This window comes from Mchenga conophoros, linkage group LG23 (genome assembly GCF_057382185.1).
Source record: "Mchenga conophoros isolate Kocher_MC1m ecotype Shallow Benthic linkage group LG23, M_conophoros_male_GT1.1, whole genome shotgun sequence".
Lineage (NCBI taxonomy): Eukaryota > Metazoa > Chordata > Actinopteri > Cichliformes > Cichlidae > Mchenga > Mchenga conophoros.
The window spans coordinates 2,444,717-2,466,869 of NC_140547.1; the positions used below are offsets into that span (position 1 = coordinate 2,444,717).

The 22,153-nt window shown below is 39.6% G+C and overlaps 1 protein-coding gene across 1 annotated transcript in view; it reads left to right on the plus strand.

The window, feature by feature from the left end:
* Positions 1 to 22,153, plus strand: part of LOC146546339 (uncharacterized) — a 30,038-nt gene that overhangs the window by 4,988 nt on the left and 2,897 nt on the right. The window contains exons 3-59 of the mRNA XM_085264786.1: positions 3,095 to 3,139; positions 3,412 to 3,531; positions 4,158 to 4,196; positions 4,396 to 4,449; positions 4,552 to 4,605; positions 5,084 to 5,191; positions 5,298 to 5,351; positions 7,670 to 7,723; positions 7,805 to 7,849; positions 7,998 to 8,051; positions 8,145 to 8,189; positions 8,289 to 8,342; positions 8,422 to 8,466; positions 8,558 to 8,611; positions 8,880 to 8,924; positions 9,030 to 9,083; positions 9,173 to 9,217; positions 9,359 to 9,412; positions 9,492 to 9,599; positions 9,704 to 9,757; positions 9,849 to 9,902; positions 11,262 to 11,306; positions 11,381 to 11,434; positions 11,625 to 11,669; positions 12,365 to 12,418; positions 12,666 to 12,719; positions 12,803 to 12,856; positions 13,050 to 13,103; positions 13,272 to 13,325; positions 13,421 to 13,465; positions 13,564 to 13,608; positions 14,430 to 14,537; positions 16,492 to 16,545; positions 16,694 to 16,747; positions 16,985 to 17,038; positions 17,143 to 17,250; positions 17,386 to 17,439; positions 17,560 to 17,667; positions 17,798 to 17,848; positions 18,692 to 18,745; positions 18,834 to 18,887; positions 19,006 to 19,068; positions 19,255 to 19,353; positions 19,484 to 19,537; positions 19,950 to 20,003; positions 20,103 to 20,156; positions 20,241 to 20,294; positions 20,422 to 20,475; positions 20,623 to 20,676; positions 20,768 to 20,821; positions 20,932 to 20,985; positions 21,075 to 21,128; positions 21,210 to 21,263; positions 21,401 to 21,418; positions 21,520 to 21,582; positions 21,735 to 21,860; positions 21,993 to 22,122. Of these exons, the coding sequence (XP_085120912.1) occupies positions 3,095 to 3,139; positions 3,412 to 3,531; positions 4,158 to 4,196; positions 4,396 to 4,449; positions 4,552 to 4,605; positions 5,084 to 5,191; positions 5,298 to 5,351; positions 7,670 to 7,723; positions 7,805 to 7,849; positions 7,998 to 8,051; positions 8,145 to 8,189; positions 8,289 to 8,342; positions 8,422 to 8,466; positions 8,558 to 8,611; positions 8,880 to 8,924; positions 9,030 to 9,083; positions 9,173 to 9,217; positions 9,359 to 9,412; positions 9,492 to 9,599; positions 9,704 to 9,757; positions 9,849 to 9,902; positions 11,262 to 11,306; positions 11,381 to 11,434; positions 11,625 to 11,669; positions 12,365 to 12,418; positions 12,666 to 12,719; positions 12,803 to 12,856; positions 13,050 to 13,103; positions 13,272 to 13,325; positions 13,421 to 13,465; positions 13,564 to 13,608; positions 14,430 to 14,537; positions 16,492 to 16,545; positions 16,694 to 16,747; positions 16,985 to 17,038; positions 17,143 to 17,250; positions 17,386 to 17,439; positions 17,560 to 17,667; positions 17,798 to 17,848; positions 18,692 to 18,745; positions 18,834 to 18,887; positions 19,006 to 19,068; positions 19,255 to 19,353; positions 19,484 to 19,537; positions 19,950 to 20,003; positions 20,103 to 20,156; positions 20,241 to 20,294; positions 20,422 to 20,475; positions 20,623 to 20,676; positions 20,768 to 20,821; positions 20,932 to 20,985; positions 21,075 to 21,128; positions 21,210 to 21,263; positions 21,401 to 21,418; positions 21,520 to 21,582; positions 21,735 to 21,860; positions 21,993 to 22,122 (3,481 nt within the window). The remainder of the gene's footprint in view (positions 1 to 3,094; positions 3,140 to 3,411; positions 3,532 to 4,157; positions 4,197 to 4,395; positions 4,450 to 4,551; positions 4,606 to 5,083; positions 5,192 to 5,297; positions 5,352 to 7,669; positions 7,724 to 7,804; positions 7,850 to 7,997; positions 8,052 to 8,144; positions 8,190 to 8,288; positions 8,343 to 8,421; positions 8,467 to 8,557; positions 8,612 to 8,879; positions 8,925 to 9,029; positions 9,084 to 9,172; positions 9,218 to 9,358; positions 9,413 to 9,491; positions 9,600 to 9,703; positions 9,758 to 9,848; positions 9,903 to 11,261; positions 11,307 to 11,380; positions 11,435 to 11,624; positions 11,670 to 12,364; positions 12,419 to 12,665; positions 12,720 to 12,802; positions 12,857 to 13,049; positions 13,104 to 13,271; positions 13,326 to 13,420; positions 13,466 to 13,563; positions 13,609 to 14,429; positions 14,538 to 16,491; positions 16,546 to 16,693; positions 16,748 to 16,984; positions 17,039 to 17,142; positions 17,251 to 17,385; positions 17,440 to 17,559; positions 17,668 to 17,797; positions 17,849 to 18,691; positions 18,746 to 18,833; positions 18,888 to 19,005; positions 19,069 to 19,254; positions 19,354 to 19,483; positions 19,538 to 19,949; positions 20,004 to 20,102; positions 20,157 to 20,240; positions 20,295 to 20,421; positions 20,476 to 20,622; positions 20,677 to 20,767; positions 20,822 to 20,931; positions 20,986 to 21,074; positions 21,129 to 21,209; positions 21,264 to 21,400; positions 21,419 to 21,519; positions 21,583 to 21,734; positions 21,861 to 21,992; positions 22,123 to 22,153) is intronic.

Sequence of the window (22,153 nt, forward strand, 5' to 3'; positions counted from 1 at the left end):
AAGTTAAGCTCTCCTTGCAACATGGCAAATTGAACCTCCCCCACCCTCATTCAGATCTGGCCTTTGGAATTATTTTGGTTTTCATGTGACGTATGACCCTGAAGGTAAGCGAGTCATGGACTAAAGTAAAACAGTATGTTGGATGTGCCATGCAATGCTCAATTACATTGGTGTGAACTAGTGTGTTAGCGCAGTTAGCTCGTTAACGTGTTGGCCGTCTAGCCCCATGCACGGGGCGATCGGTGGTAGCTCATTAACGGAGATTTGCCGTGTTGTGGCGTTAAGGTCATTTCAACGAGGTTAACCTGAAAGCACTAGTGGGAACACAACGAATATGACTGCACATTTACACTGACATCATCCTAGTGCAAAGACAAAAACAACAAGCATGCTACTAACTTTAGCCGAGTCATTTAGACAGCTGTTAGCACGTGATTCTCCTTATGCTGCTGAGAATATAGCCCAGAAGAAGCGGATAGTATAGCTTTTATTTTGGAAAGAGACATTTCTCTGTAATAAACTCTCTTTTCCAAAGATGAGTGATTCCTCAATCAGATACAGGGCTTGCAAAATCGCTAGCCCGACGTCCCGGAGCTAGCGATCTTTCCAGTCGGGCTACCAAAATCTCTCTGCCCTGCCCGTCGGGCTATTGTAGGAAAAATATATGTCAATGCTTTTGCATTCTTTCAGAAATGTAGCTGGGTAATTATGTCATTGGCATCGGTGAGCCACTGTCAATATGTGACATATTGAAATCGCGTTTGAATTTGCGCTTGTTTTTTTGCTTTCACTTTGCAATGACAGCACTGATCTGTGAGTGATGATAATTTGTGCACCAATTCCTCTGACATCATCTTATTAATCGTTAGCTTACTATGCAAACATGACAAGTGAAATCTCCCGCAGCTTAAACATGTGAGAGGTTGATCGCGCAGAGAATCGCTGAGCGTTATGTGAGTGTGTGTGTAAAAGCAGCAGGATATATATTTTAGTTCTGCTGAGCCAAATAAGACAGGTCAGGGTGAAGAAGTGACAGCCAAAGAAAAGCTTACCACAAAACGGAGAAGTTATGACAAATCAGACTATAAGGCAAAAAGAAAGTGCAGCTTTATGGTTTCATGGACAAAATAATTTCTGTGGCTGTGATATGATGAGCTAAATAACCAGGGCTGCACATAAGTGGTCCGCAGGTGCGCATTCGCTGTCAAAATAAAAAACGCGCACAAGGGTTAGGGTTAAATTTAAAAACTGTACTTTTGAGTTAAAATATATATTTATAATTTTAATAAATGACAAATTAAAAAGGCATGAACATTTTTTTGTATCGAAAAAATATCGAACCGTGACACCAAAGTATCGAACCGAACCGTGAATTTTGTGTATCGTTGCACCCCTAATATATATATATTTATATATATATATATATATATATATATATATATAAATAAAGATAATAACATTAATAATGACATAATATTAATATGAAGAGGCACCTCAGTCAGTTATGATGTGAGGTGGATAATTGTTAGAAGTAGTCTGCATCAAGCTTAAGGTTTGCTCAAGTTCAGTACAACGACATATGAGATGAAGGAAATAAAGAAAATATCTAAACTAATTAAGTGCATAGAGGCAGCTGACCTGCTTGAAAACCTGTCATCCTAGATGAGACTTTGCTGAGATGTAGAGCACACCTATACTAACAACTAATAAGCTAAACCCTGTAGACAACAGCTAAAGCTACAGGATTGAGAAGCTGAATTAAATATGTGGACACTGCTAAGCTGATGAGCAAGTTACACATTTTGCTGCATGCTATTAAAGCTCACACATGCAGCTGTCTGTGAGCTCAGTTTTTTCCTCACACTTCTGATTTGTTTCTGGCAGGCAGCAGTTTTTTTTGTGTCCTGACTCGTGTGTAAAGCGTTCATGCCATCAGCAACTTGTTTTTGTTTTTTTGTTGGTTTGAAAAACACATTTGTGATCATACTTGTGGATCACAGTGACACATAATGATTAGGCATATGATTTACTAATGTCTTGTTTTAGAGCTGTGAGCAATGCATCCACATTGAGATTAAAAGCCTGGTGCAGACTTTATATGAAGCTGCTATAGGAAGAATGGAACCTTGTGGGAAAAGTTCAAATAAAGAAGTTTTTTTAAATCCTAACTTAAAAGTTTGAAATATGTAAGATGTGTGAATTCTTTGAAAAAAATAGAAATGACCTAAAATGCCTTAAATAAAAATGTAGTGTTGCATCTACAAAGAAGAAGAAGACAGTAACTTAAAACTAGCATTACAGACAAATACAGTTTTAGCATTGCCTGACTATGATAAGCCTTTCTACCTGCATGTAGATGGAGGAGCAGGTTACATGAAAGCAGTTTTAACACAGGCATTTGGAGAAAAACAAAAGAAAGTAATAACTTGCAACTACTTAAGCTAACTGGCAACACTGTAGAGAGTCTTTGTGAGGTAAATATGGAGACGGTTTTAATGTTCTGTCAAAATGCCAAATTTCATCTTTAGTGCATAATATAAAGTTTTGGAGAATCTTGAGAAACAGTACGGGAGAAACTGCCTGTGGTATGAGGCATCACAAAAATTCAATTACTAGTGAAACTCATGGAAGCCAACTGCTTGAGACGATGGACCCAAACAAATCTCGTCGGCAGCTTAAAAGCCAGCTTCCGAGATTTGTTTGGGGCTGCAGTGCATGTTTCAGAGGTTGTTTGCACAAAGATCCCAAAAGCATCTTTGGTACCTCCTTCAGGAGGAACCATCCAGACATCATTCTCTTCATTAAAGGTCTTGCGTATCTCAGAAAGCTAATCGAATACAATGTTCTACACCTATTAAAATAGCAAGGCTTCACATTAAAAGCTCCCATGCAGAAGGTAAAATACCTGCATCTGCTCCAGATGTGTAAAAACATGTGTGATAAGTCAAAAACTAGTGCAACACATCAAATTCATAATGAGTGTGTATTTAAAAGAAATTCTAGTTTTACCCATCATGTTCACTTTGTAGTAATCTTAGTTAAAATCATTTTGGGTTCACATGATCCAATGACTCAGCTCTACTGTTTGTTTCAGGGATTGCACGGTTTACCTGGTCTACCGGGACCTAAGGGAGATAAAGTGAGTGTTAAATTAAACTTAATAAAATTCATCTTGGTGTAATTTAAGCACTTGTTCATAAATAGATATTGCAATGAGCTCGGAAGCATGGCTTACAATTGCGTTAATCTTCTTTTTTAGTTTTTTAGAGGCGTAGATTTGTTGGTTTCTTTTCACATTCACGTGTTTGTATTTTTCTTGGTGGTAAATTGTCTTCATGAATCTTTAATAAACTTTAAGTAAAATGTCAAATTCTTGTTCTTGGTTTTGTTTTGGGGGGTTTGTCTTCTAAGGGATACCCAGGCGTGATGGGCAGGACCGGGCAGACTGGATACAGAGGCCCCGTTGGTCCAGCTGGGATGCCGGCTATTGTTGTGTTTAAAACTTCTGAAGAAGAGTGGGAGGCTTTCAAGGTGAGCTGCTGCTGTGTTTGATGAAATGAAAACTATTTTAACAGACGTGTTCCAAGACTGAGCATATTTAATAAAAACAGGAGATGTACATTCTTCTGCTTAGCAAATGTAAGAAGTGTTAGTTTTAGTAAAATTGTTTAAATATTTATTTCTTGAATGTGTCATTTTTTAAGAATTTTTTTTAACATTATAAGATACTTTTGCTTGACAAATATATAGAGAACTGAAATAAGTGAAATCAGATTAACTGAGAGACAGGAAAATACAAACGTGATCCTTCTGGATCCACTGAATCATTTCATGTGCGATCTAGAAGAGACTGACTTGTTTCATTTGTACTGACTACGATATATAAGCAGTTTTAATGTTATTGGATCTTTAATTTTTCAGTGTCTGCTTGTGTTTCATTATATCACATGTTTGTCCACTTTCACTGCTGACGGATGCGTTCTTATAACTGTGACAATTTAAATCGGTAATTTTTTCAGAGCCTATAGTTACCACTGCTGTGTTATTATTTTTAAAGTTTGTTTTTGTCAGGGTAAGTATGAATAAGCTTTTCTTTCTGTGTGTGAACGCTCAGTAATCATGATTGAAAAAATCCATTCTTCACTGTTTTCTTGCAGAAAAAGCAAATTTACAAAAAGCTGGTGTCCTCGTGGCCGGTAGGCGTTTGTTTTATAACATGAATGCACCTAAAATGACTTTTTACAGTAACTCCTTTCTTATAGCAGCTGAACTTTGGTACTCTGAGAAGATTATTTTTTAGGTTAATCAAAAAATTATTCTTTGCACATTTTCATTTGAATGTTATAATAAGACATGTTGTGCCTGAGCTGTAACACTGTGTGTTTTTGTTCTCAGAGACTTAAAGGGCCTCCGGGTCCTCCCGGACCTCCTGGAGATGATGGACCAATTGTAAGTAGACAAAGACATTATGGCTAAATTCAACTTGAAAGTTTTACCTGACAATACAAATAAAGGACTGTAACTAGACTCCAGTGGTTACTTTTTCTCCAGGGACTACCTGGAATTCCTGGAAAGCAAGGACCTAAAGGAGTTCAAGGAATCATCGTACGTTTCTCTGATTTGTTTTTGTTTTTTTGCATCTGATTACTTGAGTGCAGGATCATGGGGCTCACATCATGACAACTAAAAATAAGTGTAAGGCAAAGAACATGCTAAGGTTCACGCACATATTGCAAAATGAGATGATTAATGCTTTATTGCAAAGCAGCTGACTATGTAAATATCAAATGTTTTTAGCGTGATTAGGACGATCAGTAGGGTGATAACTTGTATATTATTCTAGCGATATTATGGTGGATTAAGACATTAATATGATGCTTAAGTGGATGCTGGCTTGTTGTGGTTGGTCAGGACAGAGGTTTTAATATTTCCTGGATATATTTTAGTAGTAATAGGAATTCTGGGTAGAAGCAAATTTATATTGAATAGAGAGGAAAGATATTACTACTATTGTCTGTAAATCTGCTCTGTAATGTCTCGTGATTATTCTTCTACCTACTTTACATGTTGCGTTGTACTCCAGGGCAGTCCTGGTCCACAGGGTATCCTGGGTCCCCCGGGCCGACCTGGAAGAGACGGGACCCCAGGACACAATGCTGACCCGGGCCCTTCAGGTTTACCTGGAGAGCAGGTAAATCTCCTGGAAAACATGTATTTATTTCTTTTTAGTTTCCATGTATGGATTTAAGTTAGTCATACTGGTGCCTGGGGAATTAACTCCTTAGTTGTCCTTACAGGGTCCCAAAGGCTACACAGGAGAGCAGGGCAGCAAAGGGGAGCTGGGTGAGTGGGTAAGATTGTCCTGAACTTATAATGTTATCAGGATTATAACTGTGGAGGCTTTAGCATGCACGTGCATAGACAGCATACATTCTCTGGCCTTTTTATTAGATACACCTGTTCAACTGCCTGTTAAAGGCAAATATCTAATCAGCCAATCACATTGCAGCAACTCAGTGTATTTAAGAACGTAAACATGGTCAAGATGACCTGCTGAAGTTCAAACTGAGCTTCAGAATCAGGAAGAAAGGTTATTTGAGTGTATGATATGGTTGTTGGTGCCAGACAGGCTGGTCTGTGTATTTCAGAAACGCCTGATCAACCATCACTAGTCTTTACACAGAGCTGATAGGAAGGCAGCAGTAATTCAGATAACTACTTATTAGGCCTGAGGTACACAGGAGACCTCTCTGGATGGACAAGAGAGACGGGCTACAGAAAAAGACCACAGCAGCTGCCATTACTGTCAGCTGGTCTGATGAGTCTCACCTATCAGATGGTAGAAAGCATGGATCCGTCCTGCCTTGTATCAACAGTTCAGTATAATGTTGTTGGCTCACCTGGTCCCCTCAGCACCAACTGAGCATCGTTTGAGTGCCACAGCCTGCCTGAGTCTTGTTGTTGACCATGCCCAGCCCTTACTGACTCGCCATCACAAAGTTCAAAGCACCTCAAACTGTTTTCTTGGACGTCGATGTAATGAAATGGCTTTCACAGTCACGAGGAACCTGTCACGGACTGAGTGGACTGAGTGAGGTGGATCCAGCAGCAGACACGGGCGAGAAGACGGAACTGAACTTTGAACGAAAGGCGAGCTTTTATTATGGCTGAAACAAAGTGGCCAAAACAGCTGGCACGACGCGGCAATAGTAATAATAATAGTAATAATAATACATTTTATTTGAGGGCGCCTTTCAAAAGAACAAAATTAATAAAAGGAGCAATAGTCATAAAATACATAAAATAAGTTAAAATTGCAAAACAGAACTTGACAACAGATAAAATCGGCACTAAAGTGAATAAGCCAGTTTGAACAGATGTGTTTTGAGCTGTGACTTAAATACTGGAAGAGAGTTTATATTTCTTATGGCTGGTGTCACGGCCTTTTATGTTCCAAACGCCAAAAAAGTCCAAGAAAAGGCCGTGGGTGGCAACGGGAGGTTTGTTTTCGAACGCACTTCTGACTCCATTGTTTAAAAAATCATCTGCCGTTTATTTCGTGGAAAATTATAAACAAAAATCAACCAAATAACTTCTTAAAACTTAAAATTAAACGTAGGTTAACTTAATTTGCTTTAACAACTTCAAAAGTGGTCAAAAAAATCATTTTTCGTCTTCCCATCAGACGTTTGGCAAACAAAAACCATCTTTACCACCCCAGGGTGCTCTTAATCCCCTGATTAATGGGAGGGTCCATAAGCCAATAAACCAATCACTTTCCAAAAAACTTTTCCAATAAAATGAATTACAAATTTACATAACAAAACTAGGTCAGCATATTCCTACAACTTTAAAGAAAAAACAAAAATGAATACAAATTGCATTTTATAAACATTCAACAAAAACGGCCACAACAGCTGGAGGAAGAGAGTTCCAGAGCCGAGGAGCGTAGCGACTGAAGGCTCTGATCCCCACAGTGGTGAGATGAGGGCGGGAAACAGTGGTGATATGAAGCAGGTCACACAAATAGGAAGGAGCAGATTTATGGATACACTTGTGTGCGAGAAGTAAGACTTTAAAGTTTATCCTGGCTTCTCCGGGCAACCAGTGAAGCTGCTGAAGAACTGGGGTAATATGAGCTCTTGAACAAATGAACAAAGGGAGACGGAGGACTTAAATACACACATGAGGTGATCAGGAGAGGTGGAGACACGTGAGGACACAGCTGACTCGAATGAAAATATAAGGACAACACAGGGGAGAGAAACACTGGACACGCTAACATGAGACACGGACCTTCAAAGTAAAACAGGAAACATGACAAGCACAGACTAGACGCTGAACTAAACCTAAGAACAAAACTCTTAACCAGAATAACACTGAAAATTAGGATTACATCTTCAAAACAGGAAAACTAAAGAATAAAAAAAAAACATAATACAGAAAAAACACCGAAACACATGAAACTAAAACTGCTGAGTCAAAATGACCCAGCACCATGAAACCACTAGAAATCTGTATCTAATGATTTGGCCAGTGAGTGTGTATCTGTCTCCCTTTGCATTCAGCGACAGCCACTTATTTGTGCAGCTTGCTCATACTATTATAACTGTATATGTTAAAGTGTCAAAGATTTATATTAAGAGTCAAACATTTTCTCTGCCTGCAGGGTTATCAGGGCGAGGCGGGGTCACAGGGACCCAGAGGACAGAAAGGAGACAAGGTCAGACGACTCATCTGTAGAACTGCTGTCGTTTTGCAGGAGGGCTGCACGGGATTCTGATCCGTGTCTTTGTGCCTACAGGGAAATAAAGGAGTCAGAGGCCACGCTGGGCTTCCTGGCTACATAGTAAGCTCAGATGACCAGCTCCATTCCCAGCACATTCAAAAAGTTGCTTTTTATTACTTAATATTTGTAAAACAGATGACTTAAATTAATTTTTGCTCTCAAATTATGTACATTTTAAAGCTACATCTGAAAAGTCCAATGTTTACAGGGCACGTCCGGAGCAAGAGGTCCTCCCGGTTTCCCAGGACCGTCAGGGCCTTCGGTCAGTGTCACACAAACAGATAGAAAAAATGATCTGTGTTGGTGTTTCTACTGTTTCTACTTTGCATTCATTGTTGCTTTTCATTGTTTTCAGGGACAAACTGGGGATTTAGGCTTCTGTGGTCCGAGAGGCCCTCCGGTAAGTTATATCCTCCCACAAAACCATCACACTGAAAATTATTTTTAATTAAACATGAGATACTATTAATGAGCATCTATTAATCTGCCTTCTTTTCAGGGCAAAATGGGTCCCGGAGGAGGAAAAGGTGTCCGAGGAATTACAGGACCAACAGTAAGTAAAGTAAACAAACTCAAAGTGGTGTTTGTTTGTTTTTTAAAGACATTTATAGAGCAATTATTTAAACTGTCAGGGTCATCAGGGTGAAATGGGCCCCAGAGGAGCAGCTGGGTCACAGGTGAGAAAACACTTATATTTGCTCCCTTTCTAGCAGACGTTGTCACTTACCTCAGTAAATGTCCAAAATATACATACGTGCATTGCTTTAGGGAGAGCCCGGTCCGGATGGAACAGTCGGGTTTCCTGGTGTTCGTGGCCCTCAGGTATTAGTAAAGCTTTTGTATAGCATGAAATGATCACGTGTGAAACAACCAACACGTTGTTCAGCGTTTGGTAAATGAAAGTTGCACGTTTTTGGTGTGGTCACGTGTAGTTTGTGAACAAAGGAAGGTGAAAATGAGATAATATTGATTAAAAACGAGAGTAGGAAGATAAACCTGAGTAAATCTTTTTAGGAGTAAAAAAAAAAGTTCTTTATCACATGTTGAAAAATTAATTGTGAGTAAAACACTTTGATCAATGACCTCACAGGGAAACCCAGGCCCTAATGGACCTCCAGGTCCTAAAGGTAGCACTGTGAGTATACTTGAAGACATAAAATGTCAAACTGGTTTGTGAACGTACGCAGTTACCAGTTCGGGTCACTGCCGTTTGAATTTTCTGTTTTTTACATTTCACCAGGGTGATCCAGGAGATGAAGGGGAAGTAGGTCAACCTGGACCACCTGGACTAAACGTAAGATAATTAGACTAAAGAGTAAGTGTGCTGTGCAGCGTTTGTTTACGCTGTAGTGAGTTTACCTGAGCAATGTCCCCTTATTTTAGGGAGCCAGTGGGAATCCAGGAAAGCCTGGATCCTCAGGTGATCCCGTAAGATTACTTAAAAGAATTTAATTTCTCACTCTTGCTAAAATGGTTACAACCTTTATAATGCATGACATTAATTGATGTTCCCTTTTGGTCTCCTGAGCTGTTGTTTTCTGTTTACTTATGTGTTTCTGTCACCACCAGGGTGTCAAATCCAGGAGAGGTGAGAAGGGGGATCCAGGATTCAAGGGAGCCCAGGTAATTTTCTTGTCCATCTGTCCGGTCTGTGGTTGGTTAACTGATCAGATCAGTGAATCAGCTTGTTTTGTTTGTTCAGGGTCCTCGTGGACCTCCAGGTAAACCGGGATCAAAGGGGCACGCAGGGCCAACGGGACTTGAGGGACTTGGAGGATATGCAGGGCTACCAGGACTTCCTGGACCTGCTGTGAGTGTAAAAAATAAATATATATTTAAAAAAACATGCTCACTTATGATGCTAAAGCTTCTGTAATATCAGATCTTATTTCATATCTTCATCCAATGTTGTAGGGCTTTGATGGCATCATGGGAGAGCCAGGGAAGCAGGGAAAAGATGGCTCCAAGGTGAGTTTGAGCAAATAGTTGAATCTGTTTATCTTGACTCTTTTTCTTTGCTGAAAAGTGAATTTTGTTGTGCAAATATGATGTGATGTAGGGAAACCGAGGACCAGCTGGTATTCAAGGAAGTCCTGGATCTCGAGGCAATAAGGTAAGGAGTCTGAATAATTCATATCTATAAAAATAAATGAGTGTTGTCAGCGTTAATCTCGTTAAATTGACGTTAACGCCATAACCGCATTAACGCGGCAAATCTCAGTTAACGACTTACCGCGGATCACCCCGTGCGTGGGGCTGCATGGCGTCAACACATTAGCGCGGTTAGCTTTTTAACGCGTTAATGCAGTTATGGCTGACAGCACTAAAATACATCAATATATTTGCACAGAAATTTAGTTTGACAGAATGTTGCATATCTCAGTGTGACCTTAAAGATCAGAGGCCAAACTTGGTATTTAACCCTTTAAGACCTACCATAGAACCAAGTCCGCCAGAGCTTATATTATATTTTTACATGCTGTGGAGCCATTTTTGGGAGTATTTCAAGTTGCTATACATCAATACAACCATTATAGCCCAAATTTTAATAATATGTATGCATTAAGTGCATAGTAATTACATAAATTCCAAAAAGTGCAATAAACTACAAAAAAATTGAAAATCGTTTTTGTTTTTTTAACATATATTTCTAGTTAGAGAAATTTAAGAGGCTTATCCCTCAAAACTGTAAATACAAAAAAGTTGCACAAAATAGTTTCCCACCTCAGGAAATTTATTTTGAGTGTCTTCATAGTTTTATTTTTGAAATACACCAATTTTTATATACTGCAGGAAAAACAAAAATAAATATTATAATGCAAATTTGCAAAAACAAACAGCATATGCATCAAAATAAACTATTTCCAGCAGTGCAATATGAGTCCTCAGCATCCCAGAAACGACACAGAAAGTCATAAAGTCAAACATAACTTTTAAAAACACCAGTATAGGCTCATGAGGCCCTGATAGTAAAAAAAACTACATTTCCGCAAAATGACATTACTTCCGGTTTCGGGCAGTGCTGATGGACATAGGAAGTGTTATGAACAGCTGATCGGATCGGCAAAGGGTGTTTCTGGAATATTATGTTTTTGTTGCTACAAGTGCTTTTTATGCAGTTTTTGCAAAGCTTTATGTGGAAGGAAACTGTGACCGAGGACAAGCTGATGGCATAAGATGTAAGTACAACTCCTCCGATTTCATATGCAAAAAAAATTATTGCGCTACCTTACGTGGTTGCAGAGCTACTGGGATTTAAAAATAGTTACGCAAAACAGAGCGTGCCTGCACCGACTGGCTTTAAAGGGTTAAAAGACATTTTAAAAAGCAAAGTCAACATAAAATTGCAAAGGAGGTGTTTTTCAGCTTTTTCTTACTTTTAATATTTCCAAAAATATGTGAACTGTAGTATTGTAGAGGGAGCAGTGTTGTAACATTTCTTAACCATTAACAGTCATTCTTCTTGTCAAAGGGTCGGGAAGGTCGAGCGGGATTTTCTGGAATCCCTGGTCCTGTTGTGAGTATAAGTGACAACATGTTCAGTATAGATACTTATGTTTGTATTATTTATGTATTTATTTGTTATTGCAGGGACAGATGGGGACATCAGGAGAGAGGGGACTTCAAGGAGAACCTGGTATTAAGGTTCCTATATGGTTAAAGTTCTTACTCTGTACTTGCATGACTGCGCTGTTAATTGTTGTTTTTTTTACATCTGTGACTGAAGGCATCGACCAATCAGTGCATTGAAAAAGCTCTTACTATTGCATTAAACAGAGGCATGTCAAAGAGTTCACACTGTGTTTGCACCTGATTGTGTACCCCATCTGTTTAGGGGAAGATTGGAGTCCCGGGGATGCCGGGTTCAAAAGGCCTGAAGGTGACCATGCTGTACATGTAAACATTAGAGAAACACATGTTTATAGCTTTAAAACAGAATTGATCTATCCACCACACATGACATCTGCTTAAGCTACTATCCAGATGATGGCACTATTTATATACCTCCTCAGTCTCTATACTCCCAGCCGTTCTTTATGATCATCTGGTCAGCTACAAAGCAACGTTCCAGTAAGATTCAGGAACTTGTTTCATTGGCAGATTTTTTCACTTATTTCAAGGTAAAATATCTTGTATTCAGTGAAAAAATCTGCCAATGAAACAAGTTCCTGAATCTTACTGGAAAGTTGCTTTGTAGCTGATTTTGTCTTATTTTAAGTGTAATGAGATAATTTTGACTAGAAATAAGACAAATATACTTGCTGAGATTTTGAGTTTTTGCAGATACTCATTTCTCTGCATAATCATCTCTGATCTCTACTTACTTATGCTTTTGTTTGTTCTCTATTTTCTCTATTTTACTTTGTTTTAATGACTTACTGTTCAGTGTAATCATTTACCATTGTTCCTTACTGTGAAGCACTTTGGTGTACCCCCTGGTTTTAAACGTGCTATATAAATAAAATTGTATTGTATTTATATGGATTTCAAATATATGGTAAATTTTAACTCCTTTTTTTTATTCACACTAGAAAAAACAAATAGAAAAAAGGAGACATTTCTTTCATTTTTCAGGGATTTAAAGGTCATCTGGGCCACAAGGGGCAGGATGGCAGTCGTGGAGCCTCGGTAAGACTAACCATGTGCTGTGTTTGGAACAGAAGCCTCCCTTATTAATGGGAATTATTTTTCTTTTTATGTATTTATTGTTATGGGTTTGTTATTCCTACAGAACAAAATGGGTTAAGTGTTCCAGAATCAGATTTGATCCTTTCTTCTTTAGGTTAATAGTTAACATTTAATCTGTCAGAAATGATACTTGAGCAGTAATATTACCAGGGTAACAGATATTAAACTAATATGATCTTTGCTTCAGGGACCTGTTGGTGCAAATGGAGTGAATGGAGCGGTCGGACCTCCAGGACCTAAAGTGAGCTCGTCCTGTTATATGACAGCTGCATTTGCTTATCCTGGAGTGGGACAAGTTATTATCTCATGTTCTCATTTCCACAGGGAATGCCTGGAAAAACAGGACCTCCTGGATTCCAAGGCCCTGTAGGAAAGAGTGTAAGGCAATTTTTAAATTCTTGCTTCATGAAACATTGTTAGTATTTTTGGAGACTATGGGAGTGACTGTAATAAATGAATTCATTTATTTATTAAGATGAGGATCTAAAGTTTTACAACAGTGTCCTGTGATCACTCAGCACAGTGAATTATGTGACGTTAGGATCATAGCGTTGTGTCATTCGACTTCCAGGGAGAATCTGGCAGCAGAGGAACGAAGGGGACATCGGGACAGCCAGGAAGGAGAGTATGTTACTGTGCAGCTGTATGGAGAGTACTCCTGTGTTTGTTGAAAGAAAATAATGAAGCCTTGAAAATTCAACCCAAACAATGATATATGAATGTAGACTTTCTGGAATTTGTGGTACTTTCTTTATAGCCAGACCAAAAAATCCAATCCTGATGTTTCCTTTAGGGGGTTGTAGGTAAACAAGGCCCCAGCGGACTAACAGGAAGTAAAGGATTTAAGGTATGAGCCTCACATCTTCATTACTAAGTAGCAGGTTTATCAGTCACTCGGTTATTTAGCTCCTCATATGCTAAGATAACGTTTGTGCTGTGAAGGGTACAAGAGGAGAGGAGGGACCGAAAGGAATACAAGGCCCCCGAGTAAGTGAATTAGTCCCTTATTTTCTACTATCGCCTGTTCATTATTTATAAGTGTTTCTCTAACTTCTTACTAAAGTCAAGTTCTTGTCATTCTCCAGGGAGAGATGGGCATGCCTGGACCACAGGGATACAGAGGCGCTCCTGTAAGATCATTTTAATTATTTGTCCATACAAAACGTTCATCCAGTCCTTTGTTTACACATTCTTTTGGTCAACTTATGCCTTTGATTTTATTGTGGTAAATGTCTTGATGTTTGAGAATGTGAGAATGCTGTAGCCCAGGAGGTCGGACGCACTGATTGGTCAGCGGTTTGAGTTTCTACACGTCAGCATTGGTTTGTGAGTTAATTAGAGAATTAGATGAAGGCAGGTGTGTGGAAAAGAACGTTTTTCATTGGACTCTGTGCAGTCCTGTGATAACGTGCCACCACCTTTAGCAGTAGTAACTTGAAGTAATAGTTTTCTGTATAATTTTCAGTTTCTCGTGTCGTGGAGGAATTTTGTCCAACTTCTCTTGAACTTTATTTTAAGGTCGCTTCAATTCATTGAGGTTTGGTACCATTTGTGTCATGGTCTGTGTGCGGGGAGGCAGCAAAGGACCCAAAATGCAGACTTGCAATTTGTTTGTATTGCATTCAAAAAATTCAAAAATTTGTGGCATTAATTTGTTAGCACACACCTGAAAGCTCCAGACCAACATCTGCTTCTATAGAGATGGTCACACTTGATTAATCAAGTGCATTTGATGAGCAGCAGCTTGCTGCTACCTTCACTCTTAAACTCCGAGCTCCGAGCGTGGGCTTTGTTTTTCACATGACTGCAGCTGTGTGTGTTTTCTACACACAGCATGTGAACGTCTTTGAGTATTTAACTAACAGACTTCAATCAGATTGTATAAAACCAAGAAATATTTTTAGTCTATGAACTTTTTTCTCTGTTTTTTAAACATACTTTAATCCAACAGGGTATCCACGGCAACATTGGACCATGGGGTGAAGTTGGGTCCCGTGGTCTTCCAGGCGGTCAAGGTCCACAAGGCCCAGTTGGTCCTCCTGGAGTTACAGGTTACTCTGTAAGGTTTTGTTGTTTTTTGGGGGGGTTTTTTGCTTTTGTTTTCAAATATAATTAGAAGTTTGGGAGCCTAATTGTTTTATTTCATACACAAACTGAAGCTCTGTCAGTCTGTCCAACAGAACTGTCAAGGTTGGCTGTGTACAGAACTCAGGCATTTTACATAATGAGGAGATAAAAAACCAAGTAGGAACACAGCTGGGGTTAACTAAGGCTGCGTTCACACTGCAGGCGAAAGCGCATCAAATCCGATTTTTTTGACCCTATGCGACCCATATCCGATCATGGTATGACAGTGTGAACGGCACAAATCCGATATTTTCAAATCCGATCTGGGTCACTTTCGTATGTGGTGCTGAATCAGATACATATCCAATGTTTTAGAAAGCGACTGCTGTTTGATGGTCATGTCGCATTAAATCTGTCTTTTACGTCACTGACACAAGACAGACGCCAATTATCAGCGCCGGAGAAGACATCGCGAACGCTTCCTGGCCATCCAGTGAAACTGTTGGGAAGACAACGTGAACATTTTATTTGTTCTGTATAACCTGCAGATTCTGACAGAAATCTGCAGCTATCCTTTGAAGCACCGCTCCTCTAAAGCAGCAATAAGGATCATTATTAGGTTATTTACATTATTATGTAAATAACAAAATAACTTAAAGCAAAAATTGGGAAACGTAAAGTCCGAAGTCTTTATATTAAGGGCCATCAGTCACACATACTGTTGCTCTGGGTCTAAACAGAGCGCGTTGTGTGCGACGTCTTCTTTTGCACATGCGGGCCGCTTTGAGCGTTCACACTAGAGCGCGTTTGCTGTCGCATTTTAGTTGTAGTGTGAACGAGCAGACAAAAAAATCGGAATTGAGCATCAAGACCTGCAGTGTGAACGTAGCCTAAGATAATGACTGTGGAGGACGTTAACCAAGACAAAGGATACAGAGAAGAACAGTCACCAAAATAAAACAGGAAGAGAGCCACAACTGAAAAGGATGCAAGACTAAATTGACACAAGTTACAAATCATAAATACAAAGATGAAGAAGAAGCCAGATGTGGAAACATAAGAGAGTCATGAATAAACAGGGATACAAGGAAAATAATCCAAAATACAAAACTAGAAAAACCCAAAATCCCAGACTCAGAACACATCATTAGTCACACTTTGTTCATCAAGTCAACTGTCAGCCACGTGAAAGGTCACAAAGCCTTCATGCTAATCTCTCTGCAGTTTTGCTTAACTGCAGGATGAACAGTCCTCTTGTGATAACTGCAGAAACACTCGGGAGCGAACAGACACTTTCTTTCTTTCCAGTTTGCCATGAACTCATAATTAGTTTCTCTGGGTCAGTCACCAGACCAAGTCGAGCCCGGTGTCACCAGACCTGTTGGAAGGATGATGATGTCGGGTTTATTTACACCGCATTTGAACTGATTCGAAAACTTTGATAAGCCAACGCATGTACGATTAATTTTCATGGTTTTAACCCTGCTCTTTTCAAAAGACAAGATGGATCCGAGTCACCATTATAATTTGACGACTTTTGGTTGAATATTATGGTTGTTCAGGCAAATACAGGCAATTTGCCGCCGTTTTTTGTGAGATATTGTTAATAATATTAATTTTCAAGATATCTCTGACAGAAAGGTGCTTTTTAAAATTATGCCTTGGCATTAATGCCGAGCAGTTCGATGCACCAATAGTAACGTTGAATTATAATCTTTGCTTTATTCTTTGTTGTGCATCAAATTATAGAACAATTATTTATGCAGTATTTGGTATAATGAACATGAAGCAAATACATCCCCTGAAATTAAAATTCAAAATACATTTGGTAGAAAAACCTGCTCTACCAAACTGCGAGCTCACTAAGACGGAGCTGTCTTCCTTTTTTGATAGGATGTTTCTTTATATTATCTCCCTGTTATTATCTTAAATTTCTTAACACGCAGGGTAAAGATGGAAGTCAGGGGCCATCTGGATCAGGCGGTGTAAAAGGAGATAAGGTGAACCTCTGAGCTTCTCTAAGTATCTTATCGCCTACTTAAATACAGAAAAAGCTGTATGCAAGTGCACGTCAATAATGCTGTGTCATTTGAAGTAACTTAAGACGGTTCTTCTTCTTCTGTTTGTCTCTACATGTCCTGTGTTCAGGGATCCAGAGGACCTGTGGGGCAGGAGGGAGTTGCTGGTCTCGATGGTGAGGAGGTAGATTGATTAGCTTGGTCATGGATTCAACTGTTTTCAATTTCCATTTAACATAAAATTAACAAAACCTAAAGTAAGAAAACTAGAGATGCGAAGAGTACAGAAAGCACAGATAATACAAGAGAAAGAAAGAAAATCAAAGGAAAATGAAAGACCTAGAAGATCATAACTGTTAGAGTAACTTCAGGAATATGAGCCCATGAAACAGGACAAACTGAGCGTTGTTCTTGTCTTTAGGGTCCAAACGGACAGAAAGGATTTCAAGGGCCAGCCGGCCAAAAAGGCTTATCTGTGAGTCCAATATCAATCCCAAAATTAAGAATAAAGGTTAATTTTGCTGTCAGTTTACTGCAGCATTCGTGAAAATTGTGTTACTTATAAAACTGTGATTTCAGGGTGTTATGGGAAACACAGGACCTCCTGGGCAGAAAGGACCAAAGGGGTCTGAGGGTGAAAGAGGAAACCAAGGTTCACAGGGACCGAAGGGGCCACAAGGGAAACGGGTATGTAGTAATCCTAAAGTATAGTTTACTGTAACACCACTGACTTCCATACAGGGATATTAATTCAAAAAGAGCAAATATAAGGAAGACTGTGCATCGCCTCTGCCTTGTCTTTACTACATGTGATTTTCTCAGGGGTACAGGGGTGCACCCGGAGATAGAGGACAGCAGGGGCCCCCAGGACTCAAGGTCAGTCATTTTAACTCGTACATGTAGAAACAATGATGAAGAAAACCTGAGAACTGGTGTTGCCTGTAAACAAAATGTCTGAGTGAAAACCTGATAGTGATAATGATGATTTACTGACAGGGTGAGCCAGGCCCCAGGGCTTTATCAGGCACTCGTGGGCCATTTGGAGCTGGAGGCCAAACTGGGGCAGCAGGAACGAAAGGCCAGAAAGGGCTCCAGGGACTCGCTGTTAGTACCTGAGGGGGACTCTGTTTGCTTCAGTCATCTTAACAACATGTGCTGTGTCTATATGTCTCTACAGAACATGCATGTTTGACTATAATGCTGCTGAACAACATTATATCTGTTTTTCTTTCAGGGTCCTCCTGGTACTACGGGCCCTCCTGGACCCACTGGACCGTCACCAGCTGTACGTTTTACTTTACCTAACATTAACTTTCCATTATTATACTGACTGTGTGCTAAAATGTGCACTAAATGTTCGATATTGGTATCACCTCGATGTGTTTGTGTTGAATTTGAGTTAAAAATGTTAACTAAATCACACACACTCACCGGACACATTATTAGGTACACTTAAAGTACTAATATCAACCCCCTTTTGTTTTCAGAACAGCTATGATTGTAGCATAGATTCACCAAGGTGCTGGAAACATATATTGACATTAACATGATAGCAGATCTGCTGGCTGGACATCCATGACGTGACTCTTCTTCATTTGAATTCAGTTACTGTCCAATTTTGGGGATCGCATGCAAACTATAGCTTCAGTTTCCAGTTCTTAGCTTCTAGAAGTGTCACCTGGTGTAAGCTCGTGCTGCCGTAGCCCATTTGCATTTAGAGATGCTCTTTTGCATACCTTGTTGTAACAAGTGATTATTTAAGTTAGTGCCTGTCTTGCTATCGGCTCGAAACAGTCTCCCCTGATGCGCCGCTGACCTCTAGCACAATGTCATGGGCTCGAGCTACGACCCGGACTGAAGGGGACAAGACTCAGATCAACCAGTCTGAGTCACCAGCTGTTCTCAAAGTCATTTAAACCCCCTTTGTTCCCCATTCTGATGCTCAGTGTGAACTTCAGCAGGTGTCATTTGAACAGGTGGACCTAATAACGTGCTGTGGATAGGCAACAGTGACATGTTGTGGAGCATATTTAAAATATATAACTTAATTTAGGCCTGAATGTGAAAAAAAAGGTTTAGTTGTTTCAGTGATATGTAAGTTATTTATACATTATGTGTCTGTTTTTAGGGATTACCTGGCAAGAGAGGTGCTGAAGGTAAAGGTGGAGTGCCTGGAGCAAAGGTATACTGTACCTTTCACACATGTTAACTGTCCAGCTAAAACATTTCACTGGTTTTTAACTGTCTCTGTTGGTTTTTCTATAATTCAGGGCAGTCTTGGTGAAAAGGGTATGCTGGGTCTTCCAGGCATTCGGGGAGACGTGGTTAGATTTCATTATTTGTTTCACTCTGTGGCCATAATAAATATGGTCAAGCATATTTAATATCATGTGTGCAAACACAGTGAGGCCATGTGTCTGCATAACTGTCTTTGTTTCCCAGGGCATCAGAGGTATGAAAGGCGTAAAAGGCGAGTCTGGAACACGAGGGAAAGTGGTGAGACTGGTAAGAGAGCATTCTTAAGCATTTAAATTGCAGTTTTAATACTTAATAGTAAGTGCCATAAATGACTAAATGATCTTACCGGATCATCTGACATATTTCAATTCCAAAAATTACATTTCTATACTATGCTGTTGCTATTATAGTGTGATTCTAGAAATTTCTGAGTATATTTCACTGTGATTTTAGGGTACAATGGGGAAGATGGGGGTCATAGGCTCTCCAGGTCCTAAAGGTCAAACTGGACCTGGTGGTCCTCCAGGAACTAAAGGAATCCAGGGACCAAAGGTAAGAAGAAAGCGTGGCTCAAACATGTAACTCTAAAGCAGTTTCTTAATTCCCTTAAATAAAGCTATCATAGTGAAGGTACTTTTAACCTGCTTCATGCAACTTTCATGTCACTGAATTCATTTTGAAGGGAAAAGGTGGTGAGCCAGGAAGTAAAGGGACACAAGGAGCTGCTGGGCAAATTGTGAGTTTTGTTTTAAGCCGAGTGTCCCTTCACATCTCAGACTGGAGTTACAAGATTAGTTACTGTGACTATTATGAAATATAGTTTATTTCAACATTTACGGATAGTATAAATCCCACGTGCACTGGGTGTCTTACCAATTTGATGCTATTTTTTAATCTGTTTTAACATGATTATCTGGTGTCTTAATTGTTGTTCAACACTTTGTGACTGTTATGTCAGTGAAAAGCACTAAATAAACTTTACTTACTTGCACTGGGTGTCTGATAAACACAGATTAATTATTCAGTCTTCTGTAAAGCCTAATTAATGATTCACTCTGAATTAAATAATAAACAATGAGTGTTAACAGTAAAGGTTAAGCGGTTTTGGCCTTGATTTCATCCGGTGAAGTTTCTTGTCTCTTTTGTAGGGACCTGAAGGCCTGCCGGGGAGGTCAGGACCTGCTGGACCACCTGGAAAACCTGTAAGCATCCCAACTAACAAATGCAATTCTTAACACGAAACACCAACAATGCTCATTTCGTTTGATCGTCTTTTCTCGTTTTTGCGATCATATTCTCAGGGACTGAGCGGTCTGGATGGGTTGCTGGGAGTTCAGGGTAATGAGGGAGATCCGGTAAGAAAGTTTGCCTTACTAAAATTGATTTTAACACATTTCACAATTTTTTATTAATTTCTTTTTCCCCTGCTAACTTCATAGGGTGACGTTGGTCACAGAGGAGCTCCTGGAACACCAGGCAGGCCTGGCAAGACGGTAATTTCACTAAGGAAATGAATGACATGCAAATCTGCACAATTACAAATGGAATAAGTCTTTTGCAGCTAAGCTTTTCTTACAGATTATTGCATTATGTGGTATTAAATACATGCATACCTTGCAGGGAAAACCTGGATCTCCTGGGATTAAGGGAAACGCTGGAGAAGGGGGGGTTAAGGTAAGCAATCATTTATACATTTCAGGTGACTATTATAAGCACGTTAATATTATAGCATAGTGGTGCTTATAAATTTGTCTTTTTTATTTTGTTTGATGTAATGCATTGTTGAAATGTTTCTTACTAAGGTCTTATTAAATATCTCAGGGTACGAGGGGTCTAAAAGGAACACGTGGGCCTCCTGGACCAATTGGGCCAAAGGTAAAATGATTAGAGAGCAGAACGTGATCGCTAATAAAAACCTTACCCCTGTTAGTGTGAACATTTGCATCATCTGCTGCTGTTGGTTCAGGGTATTCCAGGGCTGAGAGGAGAGAAAGGTGAATCTGGAAGTCTTGGCACGAAGGTAAGAGTCAGTTACATATTTTGTGCATATATTCATTCAATATGTCAGAATCTCATCTAACATATATTTGTGTATTTGTAACTCCTTTAATTTCTTTTCTTTCTACAAAGGGTCTCCCAGGTGATACAGGGATACGTGGACCAATAGGTCCACCTGGATTAAAGGTGAATTGCAGTCAATTTAAATATAAAATGCTTTAAATGAAAAAGGTGGATTTTGGATTAATCTACCACATGTCTGACTTCTATATCAGGGGAATCCTGGTTTGCAGGGATTTAAAGGTGAAAAGGGTGATAAGGGGAAACAGGTCAGTCACACTTTACTCCCATTATTGCATTGTTTTTAATTATTTGTATCCAATAAATAATCAATTAACCATTTACTACAGGGGGACACTGGTCCTCGTGGTCCAGCCGGGCAGGAAGGCTTCTCAGGAATCCCTGTAAGTTGCTTTGATGTTCAGTTTTTTGTAATGACTTACTAAAATATCTTGATTAGTGAAGTTTTACTGAATAATATTTTAAAAATTGTCATGTTGTAACCTAAAAACTTTGTTTGATACACTCGTCTCTGTTACAGGGCCACCTTGGAGTGAAAGTGGGTGACTGACTTTGTATTTCTATAAATGTTTAAGTCTTAGCATTAGTCAATTTTAATTCAATGTTGTTCATTGCTGAATTGTGTTTGGGTCACTACAGGGAATGAAAGGTGTCCGAGGAAGGAGAGGTCCAAAGGGAACGAAGGGCAAGCCGGGACCTCAAGTAAGAGTTTGCAAACACAATATAAGCGAAGAAGCTTTGGACCTGATCGCTGAACACAAATGCAACATGCTAGATTGTTTTGAGATGTATGTAAAGCTTGATCCATTTCTCCGAATATCCTGAAAGTTTGCATCATGCCATGCCTTTCACAGGGAAAACCAGGAGCCCCTGGCAAATGGAAGCCTAAGCAAAGACCTGTTAAAAAATATAGTTTTCAAACTGCACAGAGTTCAAAGCAAAGCCCCGGCCTCCCGAAGCAAAGCGAAGGGCAAGAAAAAGTTGGTGCAAGCTTTCTTATTCCGTGCACATTATATACAGTCACAGAATGTCCTCATTTGCTCTGCAGTCTAGCTTTAAAAGTAAAACATGTTAAGCCGACTGAGTGAATGCTGAACACTGTTTTCCTGTAGCCCAGGGAAGTGACAAGGAGATGGTCTCAAGAAGATGAAGCAGAGTTCTTCAGCTGGCCCCTGGGCACCAGAGATGATCCTGGAACCACCTGCCATGAGCTGAGACTCATACGTCCACATCTAAATGATGGTGAGTATCTGATGACTGTTTTATTACGTTT